This window comes from Lepeophtheirus salmonis, chromosome 3, assembly GCF_016086655.4.
Source record: "Lepeophtheirus salmonis chromosome 3, UVic_Lsal_1.4, whole genome shotgun sequence".
NCBI classification, from domain to species: domain Eukaryota; kingdom Metazoa; phylum Arthropoda; class Copepoda; order Siphonostomatoida; family Caligidae; genus Lepeophtheirus; species Lepeophtheirus salmonis.
The window spans coordinates 676,588-702,310 of record NC_052133.2 but is presented as its reverse complement, the minus strand read 5'-3'; the positions used below and the strand labels follow the sequence as shown (position 1 = coordinate 702,310).

General features: G+C 29.7%; 1 protein-coding gene across 1 annotated transcript in view; it reads left to right on the top strand.

Moving 5' to 3' along the window:
* LOC121114511 (uncharacterized) overlaps positions 1-25,723 on the top strand; it is an 89,258-nt gene that overhangs the window by 56,999 nt on the left and 6,536 nt on the right. Inside the window, exons 5-6 of the mRNA XM_040708501.2 lie at positions 286-425; positions 5,483-5,581. Coding sequence (XP_040564435.1) covers positions 286-425; positions 5,483-5,581 — 239 coding nt within the window. The remainder of the gene's footprint in view (positions 1-285; positions 426-5,482; positions 5,582-25,723) is intronic.

Genomic DNA, 25,723 nt, shown 5'->3' with positions numbered 1-25,723 from the left:
TTTGAAAAAAATTTAATATTTGAGACACTCCCGTGTGTTAGTAGCTCTTTGATAATGTCAATCACCGTTATTTCTTATTTTTAATCCGTTTTAGTACAAAGGACAAGTAGTAAGGACTGATAGAGCCGGTCTTAAGACTGGAGAGGACGAAATGAATAAGGAATGAGAGACAACACTACTGTTTATGTATATCTATTAATATGTTTAGCCAGAATTAAATAATTATTTCTATGAATAATATGAATCTGGATCAAATAATTTGATTGAATTATTTTATTTTTATAGACTTCCTTAAGAAGAGAAATGCTGGGAGAGCTTGTGAGTCTATATTATACAACCTTCTTAGTCTCTGTAAGATCTCTCAATGTTACTGATGATATATTCTCTTTGGAGGAGCTCTTGGTGGAAATAGAAGATCATATTCTGTGAGTTATATTTATTTTTCTATAACTATATAAAATCCGAGAAATAAATTATTAATTACATAAAACATATATTCACATAATTCAAAGACGATTCAAAATATACAGAGTAGTGCTGGGGAGGTTCCAAAAAAATCCTAATGCCGATTCTGAGCAATTCTAATAAAAATTTATCAATGTTGATTCCGATTGTTTAATATTTTAAATAATAGTTAAAAAATACCATTTTGCTACCAGTGCCTTCCACAATATTATATTTGGGGGACATGGGTCTTGGATGATTTTTTTGGAAAAAAATTCAAATGTCTTGAAAAAAAATTGAAAAATTTGAAGAACTTTATTTTCAAAATATTAAATTTTTTAAAAAAATAAGAAATGTGAATTTTCGAATTTTTTAAAATACAAATTGTATAACGGTTCAGACAAAATTAACTTTTTTGTAAAAAAATTTGAAAACACGCTTGTCTATTGTCCAAAAATTAAATTTTGGGGGAAAAAAATTTTAATATTAAATTTTCTAGTAAAAAGCAAGAATTTTTTTAATGGGGGGGGGATTATTATTATTATTATTTTTTTCATAACCTAGAAAAGTAATAAATAATTCAATTAAATCAGTAATAAATAAGAATCAGAATCGCAAATTAAACATTAATTTCCCGAATCTGATTAATCCTCCCATCACTAATACATAGAGTGGAAATATATACCTCATTCCTACCTTTTACTAGTACAATTTTATTTCTGAGAAATATCTCTAGACAAAAATAAATTAAATATTTTTTTTCTACATGTTTGAAAATTTATCCATTTTCGTATTTGAAATACCTAGTGCTTAAAAACTTTTTAAAAATGAATTGAAAGGAAAAAATATATTCAAATATGTACATATATTAGTATGAGGCGGATTCCCAAACTTTTTTTCATTGTAAATTGTATTTCAGTTCTAATGAGCACATCTGAGCAATTTAATTGAAATATATATTGATACTTAGTTAAAGTAAATGGGGATTACATTTTGGAAAAATAAGACAAAAAAGAAAAATCTCATTAAAGGATTTTTGAATGTGTCTCATAAATTGTTCAATAGCGTAAGCGGGCTATTTTTTATAAAAAACATTTTTACCGGATCTTAATATATTGATAGATAGGATTGTATACTTTAATTCAATTTATTATGATAGTATGATAAATGAGTACTGTGTATATGTTACAATATTACTAAATAAATTAGGATCATTTTGCAGAAAAATATTTTTTATTAATTAATGATTATTATATAAACGCAACACTTTAGTATGTCGTTCGAGTGTTGTTACGGCCTTTACCATTGCAGTACTTTAAATAAATTAAATAATAAACAAACACAAGGATTATTCGAATGGAAGAAGTGCAAATCACCAAATCACTTAATTATTAAATCATTATTATTAAATGATCATTAATGAATAAAAGAAATCTTTTTCTGCAAAAGAAAACTCATTAATTTAGCTTATGTCACATATATAACATAATAGAAAAGGGTTACCCAGTGTTGCTGGGGCCAAGAAGGAAGCAAGGAATCGCATTGACAATGCTATATTCTATTAATTTTTTTTATATTTAGATCCCTTCTGTGCGTGCAAGCGCTAGGGTAATAAAGCGCTTGCATATTATATTATATGATTTTTTTTTTAAATGTTTTATAAACCAACATATATGCATGAAAAAAAAATTGATGAGAATTCCATCTTTTATTTTAGTCAAAAATTGCCCATTCGAAATTCGCGAAGAAAATTACAAAACTGTTTAGTACTAACTTTTCAAACACAAAAGTAAAAAATTGACATTTATTGACATTTGTAAAGAGGAACACAAACCTAGTAATATTTTCTTTTGTACTTGCAAAACCAAAAAAGTTATGGAGAATAATATCTTTGATAAAATAAACCTTGATAACTTTTTCATTTTTGCAAATATTATTTAATAAAATGTTCCCAATATTGAAAATCTTTTAATTTAAAGTTAGAGATAATAAATTTATGTCCAAAATGCATCGTTTTGTGACATTTCTTCTTCAAAATTGACAATTGACGTTTGATTAAAAAAATATGAAGAAAGTTAAAAAATTATTCAGAAAATGACAGATATTTCAGTTCATCACCCTTTTTTATGTTTCAAATTTATATGCAAACGAATTTTCAGACCAATTTCTACAAACTTTATTTTATCCACATGAAAAAAACGAATATGTGTAATTTTCACCGATTTCCTTTTCTGCAAATAACATTATTGACTTTGAACAAATTCAATAAACGTATTAATTTACTATAGTTTTTTTTGATTTTTTTTGAGACGCCAATCACATGATTTTTAACTCAACCCCCTATTAAGTTTCATTAAGCTGCAAAAACAATTTTTGTCTTTTGGGTATAGAATAAGCTGCCTTATATGCCCCCCCCCACCACTCCTTCCAAAAAATGGCACCCCCATCTTATCTTGACAAGGTTCAAAAGAGTCATCCATGCAAAGTTTGAGCCTCCTAGGTCCAGTGGTGTGGACACCCATAGAGAACAAAATCCGAATTTTATAAATCGATGATGAAGTATATTTGTAATAGTTGGTGTAGAAAAAATAATAAGATCTTCTAAAAATGGAGTTTTGAATCCGTGTTGTTGATTAATCTTAAAGTTCCAATTATTTTGAATAGCTTCGATTCTAAGCCTCTGATTGATGTACATGTTGTAAACAAAAAAGATGTATATGTCGCAATGGAGACAAAAAGAGCCATCATAAGAAATTTAATCCGCAACAAGAGGACCACCTCAGGCATCATGAAAGCCTCAAACGTCAGCAAGGCCATAGTCTTTCGGATCAAAAATGGTTTGGCTGATTGGGACTAGTTTAAGGACAAAAACAAGAGTGGAAGACCCACCAAAGTGAAGCCTGAAGACATAATGGAGGTCAACCCAACGATGAAGATGTCAGATTACGTTAAGAAGAAGGAGGTGCATCGGTTTACTGTGGGCAATGTCATCTGAAGGGCTGGAGGAAGGTCACTTATAAGAATGAGAGGCAACTCCTGTCCCAACATCAAAAAGAACTCCGCCTTCAGTTATGTCAACAACTCTTGAATTATCTCAAGTACGACAGCAACTGGCAATTTATTTATTTTTCTGATGAAAATACCTTTACCGTTGACATCGTCTACAACAAGCAAAATTATTGGGAGGTATGTTTTGGCAAGGATGACAACAGCATCAATACAGTGACCAAGACCAAACATCCGTCCTCTGTGATGATGTTGGGAGTGTTGGCATCAACTGAGGGAAAGAATGCCTCCAATTTGGTTTCCTGTTGGATACCAGTTACCTCTAGCCAACTAATTGATGGTGTTAAAGGAAAATGTGGTTCCATAGATCACCAAGACATTGAAGAAGTTCAACAATGCCACGTACGTATTTCAGCAGGACGGGGTTTCGCCCCACACTGCTAATATTGTACAAGAGTAGATGGGTAGCAACATGAAATTCTGGTTCAAGAACCTTTGGCCCCCTCTGAGCCCAGATCTGAATCCAATGGATTACTCCATTTGGTGGTAAATTGAGAAGAAGGCCTGCAAAGTCCACCACCCAAATATTGATCCCCTGAAGACCTCCGTTAACCCAGCAGTGGAGGATCATTAAAAAAAAACTACGTTGCCAATGAGTGCAAGGGGTTCCAGAGGCGGTTGGAGGCTTTTATTGAGGCTGAAAGTGGCCAGATTCATAATTTCTGTGCATTTAGTGTAGTAAAAAATGTTATTGAATAAAATTTAAAATGTACAACATCATCCTGATCAATTATGAGTATTTTAATAACTTCTTTGAGGCAGGTCTCATTATTTTTTCTACGCACGGTACTAAGAAGGACAATTCAAGTTCCAAATTTCAGGATGATGGTACTTTAGAAGTTCCCAATTAAATTCAGAAATTCGATTCCAGGAGAAGTTTGACAGGTATTTTTACCCTACAATAATCAAATGTTTCAAGTTTCGTCTTATTGGGAAAAAAATTATATGTCTGCAAATCAAATTTTGCATTTATGTTAAATATTTATGCCTCAAGAGCGAAATATTAGTATTTTCATTTTTTCTAACATAATAATGGATAATCATTACAGTAAATATTTATTCTTCAAACTATATTTGAAGTGGTGATTTTGCCTTTATGATAGATTGAATATCATCCTCAACAGAAGAAATCATTTATGGGAAAAACACGAGATTTATTTGAAAAGTACGGGCCAATTGGTGAGATGGCATTTTTGGAGCACATCGAGGTTACGTTTAGTTATTAGCATCTCTTGGAACAACACACAGCAACTCTCAGTCAGATCGGTCTATTTCTTTCAGAAATTTTGGTCGCAAAATTAATGGAAATAGGGTTCCAATTCGAGATGCCCACAGCACTAACAATCTCACGTACTTTCAATCTTTTATCATCTGTCACCAGATCATGGATTTTACCGTTGATTTCTGGAGTAGTAACCTCAACAGGTCGTCCAGAACGTTATGAGTCACTTGGGCCCATATGGCCAACTCATAAAATGTTCTAATCGACAGAACAGAGTCCTCATAAGGTCTATCTCCTGAGGTGTTTTGCATTTCATAAAGTAATGTTGGATCAACACACGAAATTCTTTTTCATACATTTCCTGAAACACACTACACTTCCTCGATTCAAACAAATCCCAAACAGAAAGAAATAGAAAGTTGGTGTGTGTTCTTCCAAGAGATGCTACTAACTAAACATAACCTCGATACGTGCCATAGTGCCATCTCTCGGACTTTGCACATACTTTTCAAACGACCCATCTTTTAAATAAGTACCAAGTAATCTCTCAAACCCACTCCCTCGAGCTCATAATTGAAATATATTATTTTTATTCCAATACAAGACTTTTCCGTATAGCTCATTTTCAAAATTCCAAAAAGTTGATCAAACCTCCTCAAAACCACTCACTCCATTGTAAAATTTATTTAATCATCAACATCGTAAAATTTAAAAATAATACATTTTGATTTAATTATACATACGTTTTAGATATGGCTTTCTCGAGGGAATATGGTACCTAGATATAATACACAATGGAAATGTTCCAAAAACAACGTTAATCACATCTAAAGTACCGGATACACTCAGGTAAGTAGTCTATTGAGATTTATGAACTTTAGGGGCTTATATTACTTTCCATAATTGTATTATTAGGGGCATCCTCAGGGGCAGGGGTGGAGGGTGTACTTCTACATATTAATCATTATAATACGAATATTTCGTTGTTCCTGAAAAAGATCCTGATAAGTCTAATTCTCTTGGACTCTTCACACTATACCAATCTGGTTAAGTAAGGTAATCTACAAATTCTCATCATAACAACTCCCCCTCCCCCAAAAAAAAAACTTCTTATTATTGCTGCTTGTAACCTATGTAGTATTATTATGAATATTAAAATAACTTCATATAACATACCAACAAAAAAATGGTACAGATGAGAAGTATATTTTTTATTAACTTCAAAAAATTCCCAAATCGAAATTCGCGAAGAAAGTGTCAAAAAACTTTATTGCATTAATTTTGCAAAAAATAGTTAATTGTATTTATTAGAATTTTGACAATAACACAAACCTACCAATTTTTTTTTTTTTTCGTCCTTACAAAAAAAAAAAAGTTAATAATGTTAAAAGAATAATGAAATAAAAAAAATAACCCTCGATAGCTGGTTCACTTTTGCTAATATTTCAAAACTTATGTAATAAAACGGTTTTGAAATTGAAAATATTATCAAAAGTAGATTAAGTCCAAATGTAACGTTCTTTTAAAAAAATTGAAAATTGAGGTTTGATGAAAAAATGAAAAAATATTTAAAAAATGACAGATATTTCACTTAAATATCAATTTTTATTCGGCAAATTTATATACAAACCAAACTCCAGACAAATTTCTTCAATCAGAACCCCCGTCTTAGCCTCTCAAAGCTCAAAGGAGGGACCCATGGAAAATTTCAGCCTCCTAGGTTCAACAGTGTGGAAGCGTATAAAGGACATTTACACAAACAATTTCTCTTTATTACATATATACAAATTTGTATTTATTTTTTTAAATCCCCAACAAATGGCACTTATTAACACCACAATTATCTATTAAAGAATAAACAAAAAGAAAAAAACAGCTCACACAAAAACCGTATTTCATTTTCTTATGAAAAAACTATGTTTTTTCTCTACAAAAATCCAACCCATAGTAATAATATATGCATTTATTCATCTAAGTGCAATTACTGTTTGTTTAATGGCTAGAAACATTGAGTAATATTTTTTCTCGATTTCGATCTGATATATCAGCCCACTTCTATTCTATACCTGGGCATTATTAGGTAAATATTAATAAAGTTGTTTATTTTTATGTTTTAAAAATAGAACAAGTAGGAAATAAAACTAAAGATGATAAAATAGATATATTTTATAACTAAATGTGGTCAAATAGCTCTTCTTTAATTTGGAAAAATGTTGTAATATTTCGCTCAATTCTTATCTGATGTTCCGCTACAGATATTTTTTTTATTATTTATATTAATTAATAATGTTCCTAATTTGAACAAATAAGCATTGCAAATATTTTGTTAACTGGAAAATTGTTTACATCAAATAATACATTCAGATATGTTTTGTTTGTAACAGAAACTAGATGATTTAAGTGAGAGAGAGAGAACCTTAACCAAAGGAAAGGAATCAGAGAAAACCTACATACATACACAAGTAATATCCGAAAGTGTTATTAATAGATTGAATCCTTGGGGATTAATTAAAATGATAATTATCATCATTACTTTTAATTATGAAACATATTAAATTAATTGAGACATTAATTCCTAAGATTATAATTCACGTCTGTATTATTAACAAGGCTTACCTTATTGTTGTAAATAAATCCATTGATCCTTTGACTAAGTTGAAATCATTTGATTTTCATCAATAGCAATAAACAAAAGTGTATCTGTTTGAAAAAAAAAATAACCTCTTTTGATCTAATAAATACCTATGTCGTCTTGTTGATGAAATCTAGTAGTTGTTTTGCATGTATCACTTTATAAGTGGACCCTAACGTATATAATATAAATATTTTTTATTTAAAAATAACAATGTAGTCATATTCATGTAATATTGTAGAAGATTATCACTGAGGAAATGTTTCCTTGCTACGTTTTGATAAATTATATCTATGGTAGTGTTCTACTCATACTTTGGTGTTCTATACCATAAAACACGATGAGCAGCACCCCATAAAAATGAAATTATCTCGACTAATCCGTTTTATGATAGTACTCATCATCAGAAGCAAGTATAGGCGAGTACCCAACAAAGTAAATCTCCATTCCATGAGAGGTATTTTCGTTATACCAACAAAAACTTCTGGTATATCTTGGGTATAATAGAAGACAGTGGAGTTAGCTGGCCTCCGACATATTTTTTTGGCCGTTTGAGAAAAGTGAGGTACTTCGAAAGAAAAAGGGCCTTTAGCCACAAATTTTCTTCATTAATTGTCATCTCAGCTAAAAGAGGCAGAGAATATACCTTATATAAAAACAGGGGAACTATTTCAGTACCTTACAGTTCGACTCGTGTCAGGAAATTATATTTCCTCTAATTCTAAAAAATCCAATTACAAAGGGTTGCCTAATTTGTGTATGTCTCACTATGTCCTTGCCATTCTATACCTAAAATGTCAACCCGATTTTTGACTCAGGAAATTTAAAAGCCACTACATCTCCTTTTCAGAGATATACAAAAATCTTCAATTGTGCCAATTCACAACAAAGGCGCCTTGCCTGCAGCTTCTTTTGAAAAGAATAGGCTCACTTATAAGCCATCAATCTCGATTGTAGAGGATCCATTATAGAGCAAGGGTCTTATAGGATTGAAAAAACGCTTAGGCAATTAATTCCTGACCTTCTCATTAATTGAAAAAGGCCAGGAGACTCTTCGGGTTTTTTAAGAAAGTCTTCTTTTATGGTGTTGTTCAATTCTCTTTGAGCTTTTGTAAGGAGGGGGGAAAACACGTATCTCATCAGATTTATGCTTCATCAAAATATTTTTAATACTTTCATCATAAAACCGGCAATGACTGGTGGATTAGTAACATTAGAGTTATTATTTTTGATTCGGAAAGCAAATTGAATATCATTTGTCTGAATTTGAAATTTATCAAACATAAGTTTTTTAATCTCGGAATCCTTAGAAAGACCATATATGATGACTTTTCGTCTATTATTCCCCCTCTCATTCATTTCGTCCATATACCAAATCTTTAGATCCTTGAGATCAGCTGAGTATTGAATCATTTCATTTTCTATTTTTTATTTGGTCTCTCAGTTAAAGATGAGATAGACGATTCTAACGCAGAAAATTTGTCAGTGAGTGTTTTAGTTTTAGCTCTAAGTTGAGAGATATCCCTGATAACTAGATAAATGCTCTCCATGGTAGCCTCCAATATTATATGTTTTATGTGAGACATAAAGGAATCACATTTATTAGGAGATAGAGAAGACAGATCATCAGGAAGATTATTATGAGTGTTGTTATCAACACTACTTTTCATCCCGCACTTGCCCATGACGAACGAGCGAGGATAAGATAATACAAAGAAAAAGAAAACGAGCAGAGTATTGATTTCAGTGGAGAGGGATAAACAGGATTTACCTTCAAAGTTAGGGTAAAGGGAAGAGAGAGAGAGAGAAGCCCGACAATTATTAGAATCTGAGGAGGATTTCCACTAATTTCTCGTCAACGATGACACACTCCAGAATATTAAAATGCTTACGTAAAAGAGTTAGTCTTGCCAGTATATAAGATGAGAAGATCCAATCTGTATATGAGTAATAAACACCAAATAAGAATTAAATATTTATAACAGGGAGTTACACACGTCTTAACACAACGAAAGAAAAATAAGAATCCTATATGATCAGTTACTTTCCTATTTTGTAGAAATCCCTTTTGGTTGAGGATTGACTCAATTTGTTTTGGAACTTCTCCTGTAAGGATTCTATATGTTTGGTTCAAAACTGTTATTGGCTTGAAATGACTAAATTGAGTATCGTCTCCTTTCTTAAGGATGAGTGCAATTCTACCACGGGATATAAGAGGAAGTAATTTTCTATACTTTTCGATCGAAACTCCAAAATTTTAGAGAAATGGAACGAAAACATCGGGGAAGAGGGTAAAATTTGTTTCTCCTAAAGAATCAGGTCCTGGTGCTTTATTACTTTTAAAACTATTTTTTACATAACACAAAAAATTTTGTGATGAGAACACTCGAATAAAGTCATATGATTACTGTTTTCTAAGAAAATTGCTTCGTTGGCCTCTAAGAATATTCTGAAATTGGGAGTGGAAATAGTCCAAAATATCCCTAGTTTTGTCTAAGACCTGATCTTCCAAAACGATCTTTTTAACATCAGTTTCGGAATTGACGTTTTTGAAATGTGTGATTCTTCTTTGAATAACGAACTTGCAATCTATTTTACATTTTCTCTCTATCTCTTCTTCTGCAATATCAGGTACAATATGCCTATTAATAATATCAGTTGAAAAAAGTCTATGAAATCTTCTCAATTATCTCTTCAACACTTTCGGTGAACAGTATCGATTATTTCCTTTTTGCCCTACTAAACATATTAGCGGTAATTTTAATATTTACTATAAGACGATAAGGCAGCCGATTGGTTGGTTGAAGGGCGTCAAAAAACATGTTCAGTCAGTGTTTAAGGGTTTTTATAAAGTCTCCTTGTTTTATAATCCCCCTAAATACTCTATACTGTCGAATTGAAGGGCTTGATTGAAATTCCACTTGGATGATCTTGGGATCAGAAAAAGGGCTATGGATGATAAAACATTTTGTTTTTGTTTTTTTTTAAATAATTGGAGAGAAGGAGAGACTAATGCAAGGTATTTTCTTGATGTCTGAATGACTAGTAGCTTGATTAGATCTTTTTGTAACCGATATTGACCTTGTATGTGAGATCATAGTGTGTTCTACATTAATTAGAGGTTTATTTTTCTTAGTCGGTTTCATATTTTCTTTTGAATCTAATCAAATATCTTCCACTGGTTCCGAATCATTGGCTTCATTCCGTGATATATGCGTAGTTATACGCCTACCTATTTCATCATCGACTGAGAGTGAAAGCCCTTGACTTATTTCTCCATTAGATACCTCGTTGAACACATCAACTTCGGCCGAAATTAATATTTTCAAGAGATACATCATTATTCGTCTGTTTTTCGTTCATTTCTAGGGAAACTCTAGGTTGAACTAATTCAAGCCTAATAAGCATGTATAAACAATATAGTAAATTATGAACAACATATGTGAATGAATATCGTATTTTTATGTATGCATTTTGACTATGCTCTACCTTTAATATCTTATATTATATAGAAATATAAACAGTTACCTATTTTGTAATGAATGGGAATATGCAAAAAAGTTACGAATATGTATGTAACTAAAATATTATTTGAGATAAAAGTTAGTAACTTTTCTCCATGATCTTTATGATATATACAGTCAAACCTTATCTAACAGTTGCCTGATTAAAAAGACTCAACGCACTAAGCAATCATATCTACTTCCAGGCTTACATTTTATGAGATAAAAAACTTTATTTAGTTTTTTCCTATAATTCCCGGGCAGTGGTCACATAAATTATTACAGAGGCTCAAAAATGAATCTGCTTTTAACGGTTATTTTTTTTAAATTACTTAGACTCATAAGTGCTACATAAGTGTAACCTTTAAATAGATCAATAAAAGACATTTAAAGGCTTGTTGTGTTGAAATTTGACGCATTTAAGTCAATTGAAATAATTGAACCAAAAACAAAAATTGTATCTCGAAAAATTATTTTACATAAAAAAAACGCGGAATACTAATTTGGACGTGTTACAGAGATGGGAGAATGCTGGGGGAAGAAGTGTGTAGAGTTACAAGGAGACTATGTCGAAAAATAAATAAATAAAATTTATAAAAAAAGGCATGTATCTTTGTTAGGTTGGAAACTTTTCAAACCACACTCATACAACTTAACCCGTGGGCTAAAAGTCAACTTTTACATCACTAGAATATATATATATATGTTTTAATAGAAATATTACACATCTGAAATGTCATATCTCATACTCTTACAAAAAAATAAAAATAAAGTTCAAAATAAAGAAATTTTATGCAGATATAGAACAGTTTATAAATCATTTACCGAACACATAAATAATGTATGAGATTTTCTGGATTAATTCCCATTCCATATATTCTTTCTATAAGTCTCAAACATTTTTTTTCAATCCATTGAAAAAAAATTACCATCAAATAAATAAACATGACGAGCAAAACGGATGGGTTTAGCTACTATACATTTATATAGTTGTGAAAAATATCACCTAACGGTATGAAAAAAAAAAGAAATTGAAAATTAAGGGTGTCACCCGGACAATTTGAAGTAAATTTTGGAGGAGTGGAGTTTTGCTATCCTTGCTATGTTTAATGAGATCAGCTACGAGATGAAATAAATACACTCAAATTTGACACCGTATCTACGATGGATGTAGGCAGGAACCAGACCTGCAAAGTCGGGATATGAAATGTACGACTCCAATATTTTAAATATTACCGTCTCTGACTCCAACGCACAATTTTTTTATAATATTGTTTATACCCTATATAAGTACTATTGAGTCATTCGAGTCTAGAGACTATAAATATAGATCTAATTCATAGCTATAGGTAGTAATTAGTTATATGTAGTAAACAATTGTGTCAGGTATAAAGAAAATATTTGGAATGTCAATGTCGATTTAACAAGATGAACTACAAATGAAATGGATCAAAATCTATCTATTACACTAATACATTCATAAGTTTATGAATGATGTTTAATGTATATACTCGTAAACGAGGAACAACAATAGAAACAGCCTTTCACTGCAACACTACTCTTCACTCTGATGACATTGACTATTCACAAAACCAAGTAATGAACGAGCATGACTAATGGCTATGCTCTACCCAACATTATCATTTAGACTTAGAGATGTTCGGGAAGTGTGATTCTATAAACTATAGAGAACGTTTGAAATTTGTTATGTAAACTTGTAAATTAGTTTCAACTTTCAAGTTTCATAAATTAATAATACTTCATTCCTATAATTTATAACCATTGAGGAAAAAAGCTTTACAAATACTCTATGTAAGCCTTAGATTATAAATAAGTATTATTTGCATGAATTTTAATAATAATTTTTGTAGCCAGAGTCGGAGTTGATCTAAATTTTCGAAATAAAAAACAATGTTAATTGCCCTGGAAAATAAATAACACTATTCATAATGAATATTGTCAGTATAATAATTAATAAATTAACTTCTCTTAATTCCTGAAGTTATTTTTTTTTAACCTAAAATATACAATTCCCAATATTATTTCATTAGTATGTATTCCACTAATTAAAAAAAGCCCGTAGTTTGTCCAAAAAAGGAAGGGAAGGAGGGCTCAAAGTTGATATTTTACAACATAAATGGATAAATTTCCAATAAATCTTTTTGAGACTATATCCAATGGCTGTAGGCATAAAAAAAGACTTACCCCCAGCATTGAATACAACTTCCTTAGAGTGATAAATAGAGATAGGTGAATATAATCGATACTAGGATAGTATTTACGGAAAATCCCTATGAAATGTCTAAACTTGTACAATTTTTTTGTCATGGATTAGATACGAAAAAAGTAGAATAATTAAAGAAAAATATCTTATTTTTTCCATTGTAATAGTTCATGTTAATCTAAAATATGGAAATAAGATTTGGTTGTAACGATTATAATATAACTTTTTAGGGTCAGATATATTTTAAAACTAAGCAATAGAGGGATATATTTTTAATAGAAGGAAAAAGTTTAAGTCCTTTTATTTGTGTGTCCTATTTTGACAATATATTTCCTTAATATTAATGAAAAAAGGCTTTTATTCTTATAAAACTGATTGTGTAAGCCTCCAAAATGGTCGGCATCCATAATACTGACGTGAAATGAAAATACTGCATAAAATTTTCCTGGAAAGTGAAGATGTAAGAATGGGAGCTTTGACGAGCTTGATACTTTATTGTCGTTGGAGTTTGAACAGTATTTTTTATTTTATTAAGCTGTTATGATTGATCTTTCCTTCTTCAAGAAGGAATATTGAAGTATAAAGTACGTGCACTTATGAATGAGGGAGAGTAACACTGAATATGCGTTGGGAGTTATAATTGTAAATCCTTGTTGTTGTACTCAGAGTATAATTGAGATTTGTATTTCATTCATTTATCTATAGATGCTCCTTCGCAGCTAATCTAATAGAACCTCAAGACAGTTATTGCTCATAAATGAAGGTAATATTATCTGCTGATATGTTTTTAAAAAAACCGAAAATGAATGTTGTTACCCTAATACTTTGAAGAATGTTTGGGAGAAGAGAAGCTTAGATATCATGGCGTCTAATTAAATTAGCTATAAGAAGCTATAAAATTAAGGAAATCAACAGGAAGCCAACTCCGCATCTAGCAATGGTATGGGCAGAAATGAATCCGATGTCAATCTCAATTCTACTCCGAGTTCAACAAGGACTTACACTTATAAATCCACAACAAATCCTCAGGGTTACTTTATATACATATGTTCTCTCTTCTAGAATATAAGAATAATGATAACAACACCAAAAAACATATATTCAGATAGAAAATTAAAAAAGCCGGGCCGGCCCTCTTCCACTGTAACTCCATTTATATCTATGGGTTGGCTATGCTATCTTCTATGTAAGTGTGCCTGAACGACATTTTTGTTTCTTATTTTCATTCGTTGGAAGAGTATTGAAATACCGATAACCTTTTGGTACCGGAAAAGGGACGAAAATATTACTATCATAACAATTTTAATGTGTAACACATGTGACATGATAGAATGTAGATTTCATAGTACTCCATTTCAGTACTAGGAACATTGCCCGAATGAAAAATTGGCCGTGACTGAATATTGTGATCAAAAAGCCTCATTTTTACTTAGCTTCGAACATACTGTTTATATTGATGTAGTACATACTTGTAGATATTATATTGTTGCTATGTGTACCTATATTATGTATATATGTCATACAAGATGATAGCGTAAAGGAAGATTAAAGTGTTCAGTTTTAATATAGATCACGATGGAGTATAATTCTTACTCTTAAAAAATATTTTAGGTACAAATTTACTTGTAATTAAACCTATGAAACTCATGAAATTGCTTGAAATGCCCCCTGTCGTGCGAACCCTCTAAAGGAACTTCATCTTCAAATACCTTCAAATTTATCTTTCAGTGGTAAATAAATTTAGACAAAAATTGATGACTTGGTGGTCATCAATTTCATCAATTTTGAAGAACAGATAAACGAAAAACGAAAATTGACGAATACGGGATATTAACAAAAAGCCTAATTTTTTTGTAAAGTTTGAACATAGGAGTTAATAATAAGTAAGGCTATGCAACACTTGAAATTGCTTAAAATGTACAAAGTTTAGTCTTAGTGCCAATTTAGTTTTTTGGAAAAGGAACTTCCTTCATTTACTCTTATCATCAAAAAGCTTAATTTACAATATTAAGCTTCTAATAGTTTTATTTTTGCCCTTTTGAATAGCCTTAGATTGAAAATAAAGGAGGAGGGTTAAAATTCACATTTCCCTTTAACCTTTAATAAAAACAATCTCCTCCTTATTTTCATTCACAAAATTATAAAGGAGACGATTTAAACTATTGTATTTAGGATTATTAAAAAAATGGATAGAATGAAAAAAAAGTAAGATGAATATACCTTTTCTGCGTTGCAAAGAAATTCTGAAAGTATTGTTTTTTATTTTTCCTCAAAATATATAAATTGTTTCAAACGAATGTGGGCTTAAAAAAAATTAAGTTCCTATGGAATGATTTGGAGGCTATACAAGACCTTCAGAGCAGTGGTTCCGAAAGTGGGGGTCGCAAGACACAACAGAGGGATGGGGAAATGTTTTACAAAAAAGAAGAATAGTATTTAAATTGACATTACTTTGTGTGATATCAAAGCATGAATGACGTTGAATATACACATTTTTTATAAGTTTCTTCTCAATCATTTTAAAAAGTATTTCCAAGAGGATAGTTCTCCTCAAAAACATAACTGAATACTCCCCTTTTACCGCCACAGCTAATCATCTGTCTTTTGATATGGAAAATGCACTCATCATTTGGCCAAACACTCAAAACATATTTTGATACTAAAACACTTGACAAATTCTGGGTTTCTATGATGAATGAAACACCACTGCTGGCTAATATGATATAAGTAAATAGGAAGTATGTGTAAATATGTATTAACCCATGAAATAAAGAGTCAATCGGTTCTAAGTGGTTGAAGTGTGTTTGTTGATATTAATTCAACGTAACATGGTGCAGTCGGTAGGATAATTAGGTAATTAATCGAAAAAAAACTACGCGTGGAAATTAAATATTGAAAAGGAGTCCGGCGAAGAGCGAATTAGAAATGGAAAATCAATCACTATTGGAGCGGATTCAAAAGCTGGGAAATAATGTGGAATTAACAAATCCAGAATCTACAGAGAAAATAGTGATGGAAGAACAAAAGCAAGCCCGAGATGAAAACCAACAATTCAAAGAGAAAATGTTGGAAAATTTCATTAATCATAAAGGAAATAAAGATGATGAGAAAGTCACGGAAGGAAGGTCATCGGCAAGTGTCAAAGAAGTGACATAAATATCCTAAAAATCATCAACCACTTGTTCCTATACTTGATCATTACACCATAGATAAGCAAGATAATGCTAGACTAATTAGATTTAAATTGAAAATATCAACCTATCAATTTAAAACGAAATAGATAAAGGGGAAATATCATGTATGAAGAGTCTATAAGGATATATATTTCTTTATATTTACGATATCTTGAGTTAATTTTGTCGTTGTATTTCTTATACTTTTCAATATATAAGAAGAATAAAAATATTTACTTATGATCAATATTGTCAAATATTTTATATCATGTACCTCTGAGTTGAACTTCACAGGGTTGATACGGCTTTTAAGTCAACTATTTACATAAACACACTCCAAATTTTATATTCATCTCTCAATAATAGGTGTAGGGGTTGCACATTGTCTAGGCGCATATTTTAAGGGTCGAAGTCAAAAAAGTTTTGGAGCCACTGCTTTAAAGTACTTAAGTAATGGTATGAAGCTTTTTCAAAAATCAAAGCAATGTCATTAAAAAATATATGGTTTAAATATAAATGATACATAGTTTATTTGAAATTGCCCAACATTTGGTTTGTCGAACGGATTTCCACGTTAAAATTTAAATGTTAAATTAAAAAAAAGAACTCTCAAGAATTGAAGCAGATTTCAAATACTAAACTATGGAGAAATACATTCTTAGTATTTATCCAAAGGGGACTTTGAAACAAAAGAAAAATGAGAAACAGAAGTATATACAAAATCATGAAAATTGCCCTATAAATCCCGACATTATATCGCTAACAAAAATATACATAAAGTGTATTTTGTTCTCCGCTAACAACAGGGCGTTCGGATTTCTTGGGAGAATGTTTTTCGTAAGGCTTTTCAAATGGACTTGTGCTCCTTCAGTAGTATAAGTTTATTGTCCAAAATACGCGCATCTTGATAATCATAGACTCAAGACATGCTAATAAATACATAATAATTGGAATTGTGGGAAATAATTTAACATTTAATGTATTAAGATTATAAAGATATATAAATATAAATCATAATTTCATTGTATTGTAGAATGAATCATCGAAAAGTTTATTTATGATTTTTCCTGCAAAGTGTTCAAGAAACGTCAAACATATATTAATTATCAATTAAATACAACTTTGAGTATTAATAAACTCAAAAAAAGTTGTAAGAAAATAGCAAAAATACTTAAAATGCAATTAGGTAACTATTTATAATCATGTTACTTACATTGTTTTGAATGTTGCGGAAAAAAAAATATTTTTAGAAATATTATTATTTGTAATGTGTCTATTGGCTTTCCTTGTATATTGTATGGATAAAATATATCATTTGTGTAAGATGCACAACGTCTTAAAAAAATTGAGGGAGACACACACCTACCCGTATGATTTATTCAATTTTTCTTCATACATATACATTAGGATGAGTAGTTTTTGAAAATGTTTGATGAATTTTTGCCGAAATTTTATAAAGGGTTATCAGGTACAGTTAAATAAAACGTTGGTATAAGATAAGATTATTGGTACAACACATCGCCTAAAAAGTCTGAGGACTCCCCTAACTAAAGTAAAATTAAAAAAAGAATAATAGAATAATAATATAAAAAATGGCAATTTTGAATTATTAAAAAAAATATGTTTTATTTTTTAAACCCGAGACTTTTCAAACAATTTATTAGACTGAGCTCGAAAGAGTCGGGTTCAGATGTTTCCCAATAGAATCTATATTTTTTCAAAACAGTGGTGTTTTTTTTGTGAGAATGATTATAATCCCATTCACTGTGTCGTAAAGACCACATCACACCCCTACTTATTTGTTTGAGGAATTAATGATGATCAATAATTACTAATACCTATGTTAGTAAGAATAGAAGTATTACTCTTTCCTAATGGTTCATAAATATCTAACAGAAAAAGCAAAATTTGATTTGTGGAACCCATCAGGGGCATCTACAGGATCACATTTTTTTTCCTAGGTGGACTTGATTTTTGTAATTTTTTTGAAAAAAAAATCAAAAAAAAAAAATAATTTTTTCTTAGAAAAAAATTTCGAAAATTAAATTTTTTAAATATTTTTTCAAAATTCTATTAGTATTCTTAAAAGTTAAATTTTTGGCAAAAAATTCAAAAATCCATACTTATTTCCTAGAAATTAAATTTTTGGCAAAAAAATTTAAAAATTCACAGCTGCTTACCAAAAATTATATTTAAATTATTAAATTTTAGAAAAAAAATTCAAATATTAAATTTTCTATTAAAAACCTTTTTTTTTTAAATTACACCCACTCCACCCCTCCCCCCATGCGAACGCCCCTGCCTATAGTTTGTTTTCAATAAGAACGAAACTAAAACGATTTGATAATTTAGCTTGTAATAACAGTCAAGTTTATCCTCAAATGAGATTTATGAACTTAATTGGTAACAAAGGGGAAAGTATTTAAAGAATAAAGTTTTTAACTTAAAATAACTTCCAAAAGTCCTACTCTCCATCGTCCTAAAATTTGGACTGGAATAGTTTTTAATAGTATTAAAATTCCCCAATACCCACCATTATCGATTTCGAGCATTCTGATTGTCGACACACTCTAATATTTGTAAATATACACTTTATACTAACAATTTTGCTATTTCAAGTTTGAAACCCCATTTATTACTTTCAAAGTAAAAAAACAACCTTATAAATTTACATATATGAAAGTATCACTATAATAAGTGCATAAACTACTTTTTGAATATTGAATATTAACACACAACGTAGTAACTCTTTCAGGATACTAATATTTGTATATCACTTTACATACTTATATTCAAAGACGTCCGCAGTATTTTCTATTGGGGGGTGCTTGGATTTTTGAAATTTTTTGAAAAAAATCAAAAAATTTAATTTGGAAAATTTAATATCAATATTTGTTTTTTTTTTCGATACAAATTTGAAAAACCCAAAGCTATTCACAAAAAGTTAAATTTTTCTAAAAGAATTTCCGAAATGATATATTCAATTTTTTTTTTTTTTTTTTGAAATATTTTCAAAAATCCACAGCTGTTCACAAGAAATTAGAAAAATTTAATTTTTAATATTAAATTTTTTTGAAAAGAATTTGAAAAATTATAAATTATATTTCAAATATTAAATTTTCTAGTAAAAACCCAAAATTCCACCTTTACAATTATTTTTTTTCTTGAACCCTATTTGGCATTCATATATTTTTAAATTTTAACAAAAAAAACAAAAAAGGCTGTGTATTATAAATATTTTAAAACATTCACGTACAGCTTTAAAACTCATCTAGTATCTTTCTTTTTCCTTGACCTTAGAACATACAAAATATGCCGTAACTTTTTGAGGACAATTTTAACTCTTTTTACAGTCTATCCCACTAAAAAAAGTCAAAACTTTGGAGTTTCCTTCCGAAAGAGTTATTTGAAGCATAATGAACATCTTTCTATATATTTAAGAAGAGGGCATTCCCAAAAGAAATGATTAGTAGTTTCCGTTAAACCGCAAAAAGAGCATTCTCCACGTTTGTCTTTATAAAGATTTACTTCCAACTTCCAGGGTACAGGATAATTTATGGAAAATAATCCATTTTTCTTCCGAAGTTAGAAGTTTACTTCTAAAGGGTCCGATAACTTCTTATATGTTTCTTTAGATTTTTCTTCGTTTCAAATATTCAATAAAAGGGTTCAGTGAATAGATTGAGTGCCCTTTCTTAACAATGATACTGACATTGTTCCTAACCTCAATCTGAATTACACAATTGGTCGATGGACTTCAATTTTCTTGAGAAAGTTACCTGAAAAATTAAGTAATTATTTAAATTTGACATTTTTATCATACGGAGACGATCTTTTTAGTCTACTTGAAACCTCTACTTTCAAAAGGAAAAGAAAACATTTGACAAAAACTGATGCTAACTAACAAGGATATTAATTCCCTATTGAATTCATAAATACGAAGAATCAATCACCTGCTCTAAATTAGAAAGAGTCAACTACCATAAACAGCTGTATTTTGTTTATCCTGATGCTATAAAACCAAGGGCGAAAGGCACTTTAAGACACGTAAGGAAATTTTTAGGCCACCGTGAAAACTTTTCCCTTGCAAGATAACGCTTTTAAAATAACCCCGAATACATTAATTAATCGTGTTTCCTCGTGTTGTCTACCCTTTGCAGCATTCACATTGTTAATTTAATTATAAAAAATTAATTCATGGAGGTTGAGTATTTAGTTATAGATAAATATTCATTATAATCTCAACACCGCTAGCAGACATAGACTTTATTTGAGTAAATATCAAGGAATTCCAATTATAATTCCAAACCAGCATACTTTACAGTTTATTTTTGTGCTCCATATGGCATGGATATGTATTACTATCAGCTTGCAAGCATGCCAGAAGTTGTTCCGGCACACTGCTTCAATAAACTGTCAATTGTATGCATGTATCTCTGCTTTTATACATTTAATGATGTAAATCTGGGGTGTTTTTTAGCTTGCCGTAAATTTGTAATTTTCTTTCCCTTGGCAGTTGTCATTATTAATCAATTGCTGATTAGTGAACTTCCTTTCCTAAATATATTGAATTATATTCAAAACCTGTTTGAACGTTCTTGTGTGCCCATAAAAGACGGAGTGTAACCCTGAGGATTTGTTGCAAAGTTATAATTTTAAGTCCTTGTTGGACTCAAAGTAGAATTGTGGATCAACATCAAAGTAATTCTAGCAAATTTCTCTGTTTATATCCTTTTCTCCTTCCTCTCTTGTCACAGCTGATTGTAGCTGACCTAATTAAACGTCATGAGCATTATACTTTATCTTCTCCAAAGCTTTCTTCAAATTGTCAGAGTTATCCTGTTAATTTTCTGGTTTTTTTTAAACATACCCTGGAGGTTTTTGGTCATAGCTAACTCTTCTTCTTCTTTCTCTCTCTCTATCTGTCTGTCTCTCATTTCCTTCTTTAGACCAAAGTGATTTAGATGCACTAAAAATGGAATTTAACTTGATTAAACAATTTCATCATCATGTATCTTTTAATACTTTTTATAAGTATTATTATACTTATGAAAAAATATATTAATATATGCAAATATGAAACCCTCCTTCAATAAATGATAAACTTATTAAAAAATAACATATTTAAATTGGAAAAAGGGTTTTAAGAATTGTATGTATTAATACAAATATGTTTCATACACATACATTATAGACATTCTGTATATTTCTAAGACCATATTTTTTTCTAACAATTAGATCATTGTTGAAAAGAAAAAGATCCACGGTGCTCTTAATTTAGAATATTAGTAGATAAGGGAAAATAAGCGCACTTGACTTGTAAAAGTTATCTTAATTAATCTTAGAAGTTAACTTTTTTGCTGTCCACATGACTCTATGAACGCAACAGCAGTCATTAGTATTGTTTTGCTACTTATCCATATAATACTAGAGACCAGTAAGCGAAGCCTACAAATAGAGTAGAAGAATTTAAAAAATTCTACAATGACATAACTATGTTCAAGAGGCCATTTGACGACAATTTGTCATATTTTTAGGTGGAAAAAAGTATTTATTAGATTTAAATAGTCAAACATATAAAAAAATCAGACTTTTGAAATTCATCTCATGCCTCTTTTTTAGGTCTAGGTATAAATATATTTGATTATTTTAATCTAATGAATGGGTGTTTTTGTAATTTAAATATGACAAATGAGTGACAAATGGACTAATGGACCTAGATAAATGGACTTACCTAGGGCCGAGGACCACAGTTCAGTGTAGTCCCACTTGTCAGTTCACAAAGAAGATAAAATCAACCCCTCGTGACGTCATTGAGGGTGTTATTCCTTTTTTTATTATACAGTCATATAATAAAAACTTAGGACTGTTATGAGTAAGAAGCATTTGAATTGCAACACTATCGAATGACGATCATGGCTCTCAAAAACTAAACTGTCTGGTGCCCTAAGATAAAAGATGTATTCTTTTTGTAATTATCTGATCAGTGGGTGCTTGCCATCGACTTGCTCGTAAATTTAATTTAATTGGTAGGATCTCTGGCATTGTTGATTAGTTTTGAATAATGTAATTGTCCTAATTATGATCACTGTCCTAAATATAAGTAGGGAGTTGCTTAATACATACCATATATGTACAATATTATACAACCGAAATATCTTATACTCTTTGAAAAAATGAACAAATTTGTTGGAAATTATCCTTTCTTTAAGAATTCAGAAATAAATACTAAGTATGTATTTATTTCAAAATTACATAATTTAAGGGAATAACTTAAGCTTTCTAAACAGAATTTATAAAGAACATTACTGTAGTACATAAATATGCGTATTAAAGAGCATATACAGGGTGGGCAAACTAAACTCTCTTTGCTGCAAAAATGATTTTTTTTTTTTTTCAAACACAATTTTCTCTCCAACACGTTATCAAATTAAAAAATATAAAAAATAAATTCTAAAACTTTGGTAGATTCTGATTTATTTTATTCAATAAAATCACTAACAGCCTCAATCAAAGTCTCTATTCGAGACAGTAAGCACAAGCACACCTTCTCAACGTGGTCCTTTGGCCAATCATGGAATTCCATCTTGATCCGACTGATAAGTTTGCCATTGGTGTCGAAGAGGGTACAGATGATTTGTTGTTTAATTGAATCCCACAAAATAAATCCATCAGATTCTGATCCTACGAGTTTGATACTTTAAAACCCTATTTTTCAAGCATTATTAAGTACAAAGAGAATAGGAATTAAATTAGAAAAATTGTTTCCCCACCCAGAAGAAACTCTGACAAAGACGAAATTCCGACGAAGAAAAAACTTTGAAGAATACAAAAACTGACAAAAATCATGACGAAGTCCAGACAAAGACGAAAATCTGACAAAACGAAATAAAAGATAATTATGACCATGTCTGATGAAGACAATATTATGACGCAGACGAGACAAGACGAGGAGGAAACCTAACAAAATGATGACAAAAACTAAAGAGTGACGAAGACGAGACAAGACGAAGACAAGACAAACTTGAAAATAGCTGACAAAGTTAATACTTGTCTAGAACCTTTCCAGATATATATATATATATCTGGAAAGGAAATAATGTTATTTTCTGAAAAAATACAAGAATCAAAATTTTATTTAGTTTGTTTTTTAAATTACAACTTATGCATCATCTACCAATTTAGACATTTTTCTATTTGACTGGATCCCACATATTCTTAAAACCAATAGAGGTAAGGTCAAGTTTCCTCTTTTTTAGGCAGCAAGACATGATTACCTTATACAAAAACCATGAGGTATCCAAAAATATTTTTGGTGATTCTTGATATCTCAAGTATCATACTAACATTATTTGAAATTTATAAAAAAAAGTTATACCTTGCCCGTAATTTAGCATAAACAAAAAAATATTTTAGCATTTTCTATAATAAATTATTTAATAATTCTAGAAGGGATATTTTTGGAAGCAATTTCTATCTTTTAGTAAAGATAAAGGCACATAAAATTAAATCTTCTTTATTTACTCTGGTACATTACATATAAGTGTATGTAATGTGCCAGAGTATATAGAGGTTTATTGTAAAGTTTATCCAATTTTGTTGACTATAAATGTTAGCTTGGACCACCATTATGTTTATCAATTCATCACTTCTATTAACTATTTCGAAAACTTCAATATGGTAGTATTTTCATTGATATTCTCTAGGATAGTCACATCAATTGAGCAATGCTTATCTTGTCTCATTTTTGCAGTTTTAGTCCACTTGTTTGATGTTTCCAATCCTTATCATATATATATTTTTTTTTTTAAATCGCGTAAATGTTCGTCTCATGGTTTAAAAGCGAATTACAATCAGTAGTTTTTGTTGTTGGAATAAATTCATCACTAATCATTTCAGTACATGAATTATTTATCAAATTGTTAATATTTTCTTTGTCTATACTATCCTGTTTATCAAGAAAAGTACATATTTGGTCAATAGTAAGACTGCCAATAACTATAAAACATATTTTATTTGCTTTTTTTTATCACATATATTTAATTCAATTGAACATATTTAAAATCATCAGCACAGCAGTTGGAAAGTTGGAGTTTTTTGAAAAAAAGCTTCAGAAAATCCATTGTTTTTCTTAAAACATTTCAAAAATGAGAAGAAAACTACAAATAATATACCAGTTGATACATTAATAAATAAAATTATCTTTACACCCAAAAGGACACCAGTTGGCAAAAAAAAAAATTCAAAGCTGAATAACACAATTTTTTTTTTAAATCTTTTCAATTTCATACTCCATTCTAGTTATACTTGACAAGTTCATCTTAAATCTGCAACTAATTTTTCCGTGTTAAATCAGGTTTTTGAAATTTTACCATTTTCATAGGTTTGAGAGTCAACTTTTGAATATGAAAAAAAATCAATATTTGGCATATTTTATTTATTTATTTGCAAAATTTTATGTTGATTTTAAATGTCATCTTATATTTTATATGTAATAATCCAATCTTGAAAAAATGCAATTTAAGGGTAAAAAAATAATCATATTCTAATAGTTTTGTTTAAAAAGGAATACTAGCTCGGTTTTTCAATTGTTTTTACGCCAGAGGAACTTAATTGATACATTAGAATTTAACTTAAATAAGGGTATTTGATCCTAAAAGGTCTGGTTTAGCTGCAATATCAATTTGAAGAGTACTTGAAGAGGCTCATAAAATAATATATAACAACTCAAGTGTTTACATAATTATATTTGGATTGATTTATTGCTTTTTTTATTTAATACCCATAACTAATATTTATGGAATTTTTAAAATACCGTGAATTAACCTCGATAAATTTCTACTTCAACTAATATAAATTAAATCAATTTTTATAGTCTAACTAGATGTTCTATAAATATACGAGTATAAAATCAGCATTAAATTTTGCAAAGATAAAACTTAATTTTTATGTGAATTAATGAAATTTTCTTCATATTCAAATGTAGACTCAAACGTTTAAAAAGAGTAAAAATTACTCAAACAGGAGATTTGATATTTAATAGCAATTACAGTTTGCCGATTCCGATGTGTTTCGAATAAAAATTAGTAATGTAATTTCCTATTCTTATTAATATTTTAAATAAGAGTTTTAAAAAACCATTTTTCTTTCTGAGGTGTCCACAAGATTATATTTTAGGGAGGGAGATGGGGGGAATTTTTAGGAAATTTTTTTAAGAAAAATTATATATCAAATATTAAACTTTTTGCAAAAAATATCAAATATACGATTTGATGTTTAAATTTTTTCACAAATTTCCAACTATTTTACAATTAATTAGATTTTTTGAAAAAAAGCATTAAAAATCCATTGTTTTTCTTAAAATATTTCAAAAATTCATTGTTTTTCTTAAAACATTTCAAAAATCCATTGTTTTTCTTAAAACAATTCAAAAATTCAATGTTTTTCTTAAAACATTTC